General features: G+C 46.4%; 1 protein-coding gene and 1 non-coding gene across 2 annotated transcripts; both read right to left on the reverse strand.

Annotated features, from left to right (window-relative positions):
• Nucleotides 1–6,715: 6,715 nt before the first annotated feature.
• LOC135815832 (phospholysine phosphohistidine inorganic pyrophosphate phosphatase-like) lies at nucleotides 6,716–11,101 on the reverse strand. The gene is made up of 6 exons (XM_065329175.1): nucleotides 10,878–11,101; nucleotides 9,486–9,830; nucleotides 8,752–8,815; nucleotides 8,412–8,504; nucleotides 7,996–8,087; nucleotides 6,716–7,435 (listed from the first exon to the last, which is right to left on the reverse strand). The coding sequence occupies exons 1-6, from the start codon at nucleotides 10,979–10,981 to the stop codon at nucleotides 7,339–7,341; spliced, it is 795 nt and encodes a 264-aa protein (XP_065185247.1). The 5' UTR covers nucleotides 10,982–11,101; the 3' UTR covers nucleotides 6,716–7,338.
• Nucleotides 8,614–8,686, reverse strand: Trnam-cau (transfer RNA methionine (anticodon CAU)). The gene has a single exon. It is a non-coding gene; the product is annotated as a tRNA-Met (tRNA).
• Nucleotides 11,102–11,295: the final 194 nt, after the last annotated feature.

Consider the following 11,295-nt stretch of genomic DNA (forward strand, 5'->3'; position numbering starts at 1 on the left):
ATTCCATGCACAATATGGGTGGGGGAGTGTCAGCATATTGTTGGTGCGCGAGTGGAGACGATGGCGCCCCACAAGGCGTGCTGGAAACATGCAACGGGGGGGGGGGATAACTTGAGCCAGCTGCGCTAAGTCTGCAGGTAAATGTAAAAAAGAAGTTGCAGACGTACACAAGTCATGTACTTCGAAGTACTATTGAACTCTCAGGCCCAGTCGCCATTGCACTCACTTCAGAGTTCAGTCGGTACTCGTACCTCACGAGTCCTTGGTCCTGGCGTCTATCCGATAATTAATAACGGTATTATTAATTTTCGGGGGTTGTGTCGGGACCAACATGTTCCTGCACGCTCAGAGTCGGGTCTATCTAGGGAACATCCGACGCAGCCTGTAGAAGAGGGTCATTACTTCAGACGCACAACTCTAGACTAGAGCACACAGATTCCGTGTCGTCCACACTCTTGAGTATTGATCATGTTACCGGATATTACTTCTCTGAAAGGCATTTTCCGGATGATCGGCTGAAATTCCTTCGTCTTTCTACATGTACACGTACATTACATGACTGTACTGCATGCTCGCTTCGATGGTGCTTTGAACTGCTTTCCATATTATTAGACCCAGGAAATACCTCTTATCTGCATTTTATCTCTGGAGCTTCACGATCACAGAACTCAAGCCAAGGAGGATGCACTGTACAGAACTGGTGACACTTTGGGCAATGAATGGATCATTGTTGCCTTGCAGAACCAGAGCCAGAGGCAGATGGGGCACCACCAGCCCATTCTCACATCAGAGCCAAATATTTATTCCAGCCTCTTTCGCCTGCACGAATATGGACATGGAACATGTTCGCGGAACGCAATCAGTTCAATCATGCGCCTGACCATGACGATTGTGTGTATGTTCGCCACAACTAATTATTTATGCGGAATCCGCATTCTTCGGGCACTAATCCGGATGACATACTTGTACATCATTACTGCATTACTACTACAGTTAGTTATCTGCATTGTACTAAATAATTAGTTACTTGAACTTGAAGCGGGCTGTTGGCTATATGTACATGCGAATCCTCCAGAGAACCCTGTACACATCGTTACTATGGCTACCTTTTGCAGCCCGTCATGAAACATCACTCAATCTTCGGACAGCTGCATGTGAATGGAATTAGTAGAATTTATTATTTTGATAGGGAAGGCCCGCAATTACATGTATATTAATAGTACAGCTAGCTACTTCGACCTTGTTAGGTGTCCCCTCAGCGGAGCTCAAAATCGCTGGTAGAATCGATCGCAAAGAGTCCGGCCAGGGCAAGGGAGCGTAATACTATTACTAGTTACCAGTACTGTAGTACCCAATCTCCGGACAGTTATAATAGTATAACATGTTTGCTGTTTCGACCTTTTTTGGACGGGTACAACATGTACATGTACATGCATGCATGCGTCTTATTGTGTGATTCACATCAGGGAGTGCTAGCGGCCTTCTCGTATGACACAGCCAATGTACAGAATCAAAAAGTAGAATCCTGTCGCTGTTGGTAGGTTTGCATTCAGTACATGCACCTGAATAAGTGAAGCATGGCCTTATCCAACGAGTCAACAACACGCCACGCCACCTGGCTTGGGTGTATGCCATTTCCTTCTTGTCCGGAAGAGACTTCATGTGCATGCCAGCAATGCCAGCGAAGACACTAATGTCTATGACCAGTCCCGGGCCATCCAGACAACATGATCATGACATGAGAGTCTCGTACATGTAGATATTCCGGAGAATATTTCTGTATATTTAAACTCTTTACTGCCTGTAATTTTCGCTGTCTGGTAACTACAGCGAGAGAAACCAAGCGGCTTTGCAATTGTAAACCTACATTGCACTTACATTGTAGTTAGTATGCACTGTAATACATTGCACCGGCATAAGGGACACATTGATCATCTATTTTATAAAGGCCCAGGCATAATAACCTTGAAATCCCTAAAGCCTTTAAATCAGGGTTACCTAAACTTGAGTGTTAGTAGATGTTATGTACGTGCACTAGTACTTAGTACCTGTTATAGGGCTTGAAAGTGATGACGTCAAAACGGCCAGGGAGTAGTAAGTTGACATCAGATTTCTATTTTTGGATCCACTAAGGTGTGACTTTACTATTGCCTAAGTATGTGGGTGCATAGCAACCCACTCATGTCGCATGCAGGTGTGACTTTTATTTCGCCACCAGTTGTAACCCCGCCCCCAGTAGCCAAATCAGTCAGTTTCACTGGCTACATCACCATGCTGTGGGTAAGACCGCTTGAAATGTGCTTGGATCCATACAAAAACTGGATCCAAGTGGATCCAGTTTTTGAATTTTTGAAATTGTTGCTATGCTGTGACGTAGCACTTTCAAGCCCTATTATGTTGAAAACTATGTTCGACACTTCCGAAGCACAATACCATGTACCAACGATGAACTGCATCATTGCATGTGCAGGTACTGCCATTGTGCTCATACACTCAGTTGACTTTTGATAGTTCAGAAAGCGGTGGACATCACGCAACTGCATTGTAAATAAAAAGGTCGTTTGTCAACTGACAACCGCTCTCTTTAGTTGCTATTCACTCTTGGCGCATGTTGTTACTTTATTTTACTTCACCAGAATTACAGGCAGTAGAATGCCTTCTCACTAAACCAGGTCTAATTCTCACAAATGATGAAGAATGCGCTGGATCCTGAGAGCAAAAATAAACAAAACTGCTGAGGAAAATGGGCGGCTCGCTCCATTAGCGCACGATACAAATAGCAGGAGAGCAATCAGTGTGAAGAAGAGCGCTTGTGGTATGATGCCATACTCCTCCGGACCTCCTTACATTGTATGTCTCCTGAAGTATACTTGCAGAATAGACCAATCCCGAAAAGATTGTCTGGGTTCGAAAGGGGGCATGTCAACTGAGAGTACACTGTACAACACATACATGGCACTACCTGATCAGCATGCGGCACAGGACGTGTTTGATAGTTCGCGTGTGAATGCGAGGGTAAGTACACGATTTTCTCGTTAGTTGCATGCAAGAGAGACGATGCGACAGAAAGCGAAGCCCTTTGTAGTTTTCCCTCTCGCACTGGTAATGGTCTGCTGTTGGAGTTGAAATGCTAAGACATAATCCTTGTTTCGCTCTTCTGTGTAGTGTGAAGAGGTCAACGAACAAGTAGAGCTCACTTTGATGAAGTAGGCAAGGCTGTGAGCGCTGTGGCTCAAAGCGATAGGCCCTAAATCTTACACGAGATATTTCGAGTGCTGTTGTTCGTTGCGAGCGCTTCGTCTTCGATGAGTCCTGCCTCTTTCCTGGCAGCTGCCCTCCTATAGGACCAACCACGAAGTGACTGTACTCATCTGCAGCCGATCAATGTTATATTGCACAAGAAGATATAGTTTTCGCCAAGCCAGTGCCCCGCCAAAGACCATCGCCGTGTCACACCGTCGGAACGAGTTCATGATGAGAAACATCATTCGCGCGAGCGTGATGAAGAACTATTTCGAAAGACAACATAGTCTTTACCCCCGGGACGACAACTATGTGCACGTCCTGCAAGGGGAGAATGTCACCAGCGACATCAACGAAGACGACGGCAGTATTTCGGAAACCTGGAGTCAGCGGAGGTCGTCAAGCTCCTCCGCGACCCGGTACATGCACAGGTGACATGTCGACACGAGCGTGCGGAAACACAGCATACACTGTAGTAATGTTGCGAGAGTTTGCGGAAGGAGTCCAAGTCGGGAAATCCATCAGCTCCAAAAGCTACCTGTAGGTGGGCGATGAGACTCCTGCTTCAGACTACAACAGTCAGGACTTGTAAATAGTTGAACTTTGTGAAGCAGCAGATCGAGAAGTTAGCTGAAATCGTAGCTGTTGCAGTATGTCGGCGCTATGTAGCTTGCATTTTTTACGGAGAGTCGATCGCCACGCGAATGTTTCTCTCCTCACCGGTCACCGAGAGCTATCTGGCCTCCAAACTCCGTCAGGGTCTGCCTAAGGTACCGAAGGTCCTTTGACTAGCTGCTGGCAGGACTCCATCAAATCCTTTCGCTTCAGCTCGGCGAGCAAAAGTCTCTCTCTCCTCCGCCATGAGCTGACACACACAAACTGAATACAAAACGATGCACTTCACACGTGCTGGCTTGCACGCGTGCCCCCTTTCACGAACCCAGACAATCTTTTCGGGATTGGTCTATTTGTAATCTGGAGAACACTACCGTTGTAGTGTAGTTCCTGTAACTGTGTACATCTCTTTCCCATGCCATTCGTTAGCCAGATTGAGAGTGAACAGAATCTGTGATGACAGATGTACATGTATGCCTGTACAATGTACAATGTACACGCAGCACATCACACGGGGATTCTAATGGCCGTTTCCTGCTGACACTGCTTCACCGACACATGGCATCCTGAGCATCTGGTATGAAGCCACCATTATCATGCCTGCTTTACCATACCGAATTCCACCACCACACCTTGCCATCATGGCCAAACTCCCCCCCCCCCCCCAAAGTTGGGCACATCCAGGACCAGGAGAAAGCATCAGTAATAATATTATCATCGGCAAATACTTTGCCCTTCCGTACAATGTACATGTATCAGGCGCGTGCGCCGGTGCCTTTCAAGGGGGGTTCCTGGGGGCCTCCCCCGGAACATTTTCAAAAAATGAACCAAAATCCTGCATTGTGAGCGAAAAAAGGGGGGTTCCGGGCACCCAGGAACCCATACGGGGCACGCGCCTGTGTATATTACTTGTTACTAATGTACTGTGTATTTCAACCCCACAAATCACCAATCAGCGTGCTATACACTGTACATGTCAGCAAGAGTTCATATGAACTCTTGATGTCAGTCACAACATCACTGATCATGGGAAGCTAGGGTGCTAGGGTGCTAGGGTACTGATTAGTGATGTTACCAAGAGTACATAAGGCCAAGTAAAAAAAATCCTAGTTTATCGTCCCCGCCCGCCCCATTTTTCGAGGCCGCCCGGAATTTATTTTTATTTTTTAAATCTAGAATTTTGCCAAAAAGCTTGATTTTTTACGTCGGCTAAGGCTTGAAAACACAGCTTCGTCAACATGTTCCCTTTATGACTGACTATTGGTTACTGTCCTGACTGGTTCTTTCCCTTCTGCAGCTTTCTATCATTTATCTGGTGGTCTGTGTGAACCAAACAGTATTGGGGTTTGTGTCTTATGAGTGGAGTGACAATCTGTCGATCCAAAGATTTTGCATGTAATTGTTTATGTACATATAACTGTTATAGCATTGTGTATTCCATACACTACCACTATTCTGTTGCAGATTGTTGCACATGATGTGTCATTGTTTACCAAGAACTATACTAGTCTGTAGCACATCAAAAAATAAAAAATAAAAATAAAATCCGCCCTCCCTCCCCGATTTTTGTGAAAAAAAGGACGATAAACTGGGATTTTATTTTACTTGGCCTAACCCTAGTAATCATACCAAGAGTACATAACCTCCTGGGGGCATATACTCCTGATAATACAAAAGGAATACAATGTCATGTACAACTTTCGCTTATTGGCCACAGGCCATCGTGAGAATAAAAGATTTCAAACTCATGTAGTGAACACCCTGCTGCACTAGTATATATAGCTTTCTTCAGTGTTAGTAGTAACGTAGCAGTGACACACTACACATTGTAAGTAAGTAAGTAATGGACGTTTCGATTACGGACATACAGTCATGTGCAATGACTACATTGTATGTACATGAACAACTAATTGAGTTATCACAATCAAAAGATTCCAAACCCGAAGTGCATGGCTAACGCTCGTTTTCCTCCCCTACCCCCATCCCACTCCACACTAAACACTAGCACGTTTCAAGCCTCAAGTAACAGTTCAAATACACTGTGCCAAGATTGTTGGTGAAGACTTACAACTGCATGCACTAATAATTAAGACCGTGTGCTCGCTAGTTTGATTGCCCCAGGCAATGATCATGATGATCAGAAGACCCGGGTCTTGCTCGCAAGCCCCCTTCCAGAAGACTGGCCACTAGAAGTAGAAGTCGGGCAGGTCAAGTGTAGCACCAAGAGTCCATGACCCCTGGGGTTATGGACTCTTGGTATGGTAGCACCAATCTATCCAGCAGCAGCAGCCTGTACTGGCTGTAGGGAGAGCTGCCGCAGTACTACTATTAGTATCCAGTGAGTTAGCCGGGGAGTTTTCTAGGACGTTTGTTTTGTAAACACCTTTTATTTCTGATCCATGTCCCCCATCATGTAACCATGCTGCCAGGCTGGCTCTGAATACTAGTAGGCTGCCAGAAGGCACGTACAAAGCCTGGCCCCATTGTTGGCAACATCACTGTCATGAACACATGCACTACATATACTCTACGTCTAATTGACTGGCTTCCCGGGATTCTTCTACGCCTATGGTCCCCCCGCATTCCTCTTTATCTGCCCCACACGTGCATTGCCTGTTGGTGTTTTAAGTTAAGGGAGGGGAGGGGGATCACAGAAATGGGTAGTGGGGCTGTGCGGCTTCCCTGTGCCCATCTATACTGTAGGAAAGGCGCAGGACTGGGCGCATTGCTGGGCAAGTATGGGCACAGTCATGGTGACGGCACGGCGATGGAAAGAACACTGGAACAACACATCAATCTACATTGTACGGGATTACCATGCAGAGTCCACACTGCGACAATGATGTATCACAGTCAGTGAGGAGTCGTCCACGGCCGCTATACATTGCAATGCCGGGCAGTACTGCCAATGGCTGCTGAACAAAAAAGATAGAAATAAGAATTTTATTCTACTACATATAACAATAATTTAAGTTGCATAAGATTGCGCAATACAATCCTTGACCTGCTGCAGTGGCTTGCAGAATCACAAATGAACACAAGAAAAGTACATAGAGTGCAGGCATGCCAGGAGAGTTTTAACCTCTCCTGCATTCTGTTTAAAAACAGAATGCACTGCAGCACAAAAGCCAGCTTTGGTCTTAACGTGCAGACATGAGCGCGATCACTTTCCACTGCAGGGAACCGTATTCAATGCGATAGAGGGCATGTCGTGATGCAGCAAGCACTTGCTCTTTATCAAGTACTCTCACAATCGTGTACAGTTTTCAAGCAATCAAGGTTCTTGCAGTGCGGGAGCTTCCCTACCATCACCAGACATCATCGCCACTGCTCCGTAGAATTTCAGGCTTGGCTAGCACTGTGCAGATCTGCCAGATGGAGCAAAAATATTCAAGACTCTGGAAAGCAAGCTGGGTAAGCTGGGTAAGCTGGATAACCTGGCATCACACAATGGTAACATTTGGCTGGAAGGGTGCTCACTCAGCTTGTCCACTGGGCAAGGATGACGTCAACTGCCTCTGCTAGATTGGCTACACGTCCATCGGCCGTGACGTTGGGGTTCTGCTCGTCCCTTGGCCTATGCAACAAACACAGCCACCGACAGCAGCAGCAGCAGCAGCAAGAACAGTAAAGAAGGGAAGTGCCGGAAAAGGAACAATGTACAATTGTAAGACATCGGGCTAAGCGACACATTTCAACAAAAAATATCGCTGGTAATAATGGCGAATGTAACACACACTCTGGGATCTGATCTTGCCACATACTACCGTGAGCGTATTCAACGGATAAGGCACTTACTGGGTGACGGACATTCATCCAACAAAGAATCGGGGAGGTCAGAGAGAAACCTAGGGCCTTGATTAACTAGTCGGTGTTTGGAATAAAAAACTGGCATCCAGTACATCCAGTGCAGATTCAAAAAAGTGCGAAATATGAACGTCACCAAAGGTCTATTTTTAAAGTGTACTGCAAGGTGGACCAGTCAGATCTCTCTCTCTCCCTCTCCCTCTCTCTCTCTCTCTCTCTCTCTCTCTCTCTCTCTCTCTCTCTCTCTCTCTCTCTCTCTCTCTCTCTCTCTCTCTCTCTCTCTCCTCCCCCCCCCCCCCCCCGTGCGTAAATTCACATGCATATACTTACATAAATTTGCCAGTGCGAACCTGCACTCCACGAATACCCACGGCCTGTGCACCACCCACGTCGTTCTCTAGATCGTCGCCGATCATCAAAGCCTGCAACAGCAGAGCACAGCAGTCCCATAGAAACTTATCAGTACAGTGATATGAGTATATGTAACAAGAAGGGGCCACAGATGTGTGATCACCAGTAGCCTGATTGGTAGGACACTGTCCCGGAAAGACAGGGGTGCTGGGTTCGAATCCCGCTCGTGGAACCTTGTCTTGCAACATTGGCGCCTGGCAATGGCTTGAGCCCACGACCCAGCGTACCCCCCCCCCCCCCAAACACATTAAAAGCACCGTTGGGTACAACCTACAGTTGAATGTCGCCAAACCGGCGGTCAGTTATCCGGCATGTAGTACTGAAAAGCAACTTACGTCTTCTGCAGCAACCTTCATGTCATCCAATGCAGCATTGAAGTATGTTGGTTCTGGCTTGCCGATCACCTCAGCCTTCACACCAGATGCATACTGAAAAAAGAACAAACCATGAGACATTCAAATTGAAAAGTAAAAAAAGGGAGCATGTTGAGACAAAGAGAATCATTCGACAAGCATTGAGCATTGAGAAAAAAAGAAGTGCCCCCTGTGAGGATCGAACTCACGACCTTCAGATTATGAGACTGACGCGCTGCCTACTGCGCTAAGGAGGCAGCTGACAATCCACGATAGACACACCATTTTCATGATACAGAATAGAGAGATAGGACATGCTTACTTCTAAAACTTTCGCGAACGCGCCAACATCCAAGTTCAGTTCTCCCTTCTCCCGGTAGTATTTTCTGCATTGGGGAAGGAGACAGTACGCCAAGGCACTACACATTAAGATTAAGAAAGCATAAACCATATTACATGCCACAGGTCGTACACTTACGAGTTGTATTATACAAGCTGGAGAGTACTAACCCTGCCACTCCACTTCTGCCCACCAATACATGGAATAAATTGGAAGTATTCCGACAAAGTCCGCATGTCCTAAGTGTCTGTTTTTGGTAAATGTATCTGAAACGTTATTTCGATGGCAAGCTCAAAGCCGATGATTCACAGAACGTACTTGAAAAGAGAGAGAGAGAGAGAGAGAGAGAGAGAGAGAGAGAGAGAGAGAGAGAGAGATAGAGAGATAGATAGATAGATAGAGAGAGAGAGAGAGAGAGAGAGAGAGAGAGAGAGAGTCACATCCCACTGGGGCTAGAGTGTAGCTGTAAGACTGGGAGAACGCAACCATTCCAAGGACACGGCAAAACCAAACCAATTCCATGTTAGAAACTTGTTCACCCTAGGCTATCTTCAGATATGTACATGAAGTCATGAAGTATAGTTTGGCTGTTTCTACATGGGTTTTATTCCGGAGACCGGGTCCTAACTAAGCTCTGGATCAATTCCGGCTTAGACATTCAAACAAAATCGTTCTCAGAATGTGACCGTTCCTGCAGTTTATGGCACCTTACTCACCCCCTTCCGAGTGCAATCAGTGTGGGCTTGTCACACTCGATCAGGACTTTGAGCGCTTTGTTCAGGTTCTGGTAGTGAAAGGCGTCCTGTGCGTCGGACAACACCACACAGTTGAGTGGCTCGGTCTGCTGCACACTGGAGTACTCAGCTTCAGCCTCCTTGGTGACTAAAAGGAAAGGGCGCAGGCCACGCTCGATCAGCACCTTCCTGACGCAGGGCCCCGGCGTGAAGACCTGCTCCGCTCGGACGCTGAAGCCTAGCTTGTTCAGCTTGTCAACTACCGCCTGATGCGGGATGCTGGTCTCGTTGGAACAGAAGCGCACCGGTACACCAGCCGCAGATAACCTAACAGACAGACAGACAGACAGACACACACACACACACACGCGCGTGCACACACACACACAACTGTCTCCTGCTGTTGTTACATGTAGGAGAACAAGACAATTCAGTTGATGTTCCATAATGTAGTCATCACCCACTAACAGGACAATCATCACTGTCACTGCAGCTATTCTTCGACCTACACCAATACTTGCAATAGCAAGAGTTCACAATCCGCCGAGACAAAGCAACTCTGAGCTGCAGGTGCGCTACGCGACCATGGCGACGCACTGCGGGTGCTCTCTGTGACCATGGTGATGTGCAGCAGGTGCTCTATGTTACCATGGCGACGCACTGCTTTCATTGCATGGACCTGGTGAAGCGAATTTATTTGTACTGGACGTCTACAAGGATGCAGGCGTAGCCAAAATTGTCTGGATATAAACGAGTGCTACTACAGCCTAGCCAAAGCTTGTACGCAGCATCTGATACCAAACCTTTCGAAGTCTACTAGAAAAATGGACTTGGAAGCTATAAACCAGTAGTACAGTCAATGCCTAAACATGCGACAAATCACTTGGGATTGGGGTCGTGTTCAATGCAAAACGTGGTCAAAAGAGAATGGGGGCCCAGCCAGGCCAGCTAACCTCAGTGATTTGTCCGGACTTATTTTGCCGTCGACTGTAGGTCATCTGACGCCGCAGTAAATGGCAGAGCTGATTCGTTAGTTCGTGGTTATGTAAGACAGTGAACACACTGCACCAGACCCCATACCTCTGGTTCAGAGGGGGGGGGGGGGAGAACTTTTGCCACTATTATTATAATAATTAAGCGGGCATGGTGGTGTTGATGTTGGGTAACGGCAGGGTTTTTTCAACAATCACTTCATAAAATTATACTTTATCTTCTTGGTCTAAAGGGAAGTGGAATTAGGCGTACAATGATACAACTGCATCCTGACGTTCCAGCATGCAGCTATTAAAGCCTGTTCGACCTTCCAAAATTGATGCGAATGCAGTAAAATTATGTATTTCAAAAAATCACATGAACATAAACTAAGCGTTCTACCTTGCAACAGCATCGATGGATCCTTCGATTACAACATCACCGTCGAAGAGAACGCCTGAAAGATCCAATAGAACACCCCGTATTGCTTTTCTTGCCCAGCTCATGATTGATGCTTCAAAGGTATCTATTTCATTCACAATGTCAATGGAGCTTCATAGAATCAAGAGTCCATAAACACTCTTGATAGAATCATACTGATTCATAGCATGTAGGAAACTGATTTTGAATTTTCAAGAATCTTCGTACTTTTTTTTGCGTTCTCGTACTCTAGTTCTGCGCACGTGAACGCCAACACGAAAAATGACGTGACGCGGTGCACATCATGGACCGCCTATGGCTATTCCTATGGCTATGGCTTACTTAAAAAGTAAGTTACTACACTACTCTGTACCGGGAAGGTCCTGTTTGTTTACACAGC

This window comes from Sycon ciliatum, chromosome 4, assembly GCF_964019385.1.
Source record: "Sycon ciliatum chromosome 4, ocSycCili1.1, whole genome shotgun sequence".
Lineage (NCBI taxonomy): Eukaryota > Metazoa > Porifera > Calcarea > Leucosolenida > Sycettidae > Sycon > Sycon ciliatum.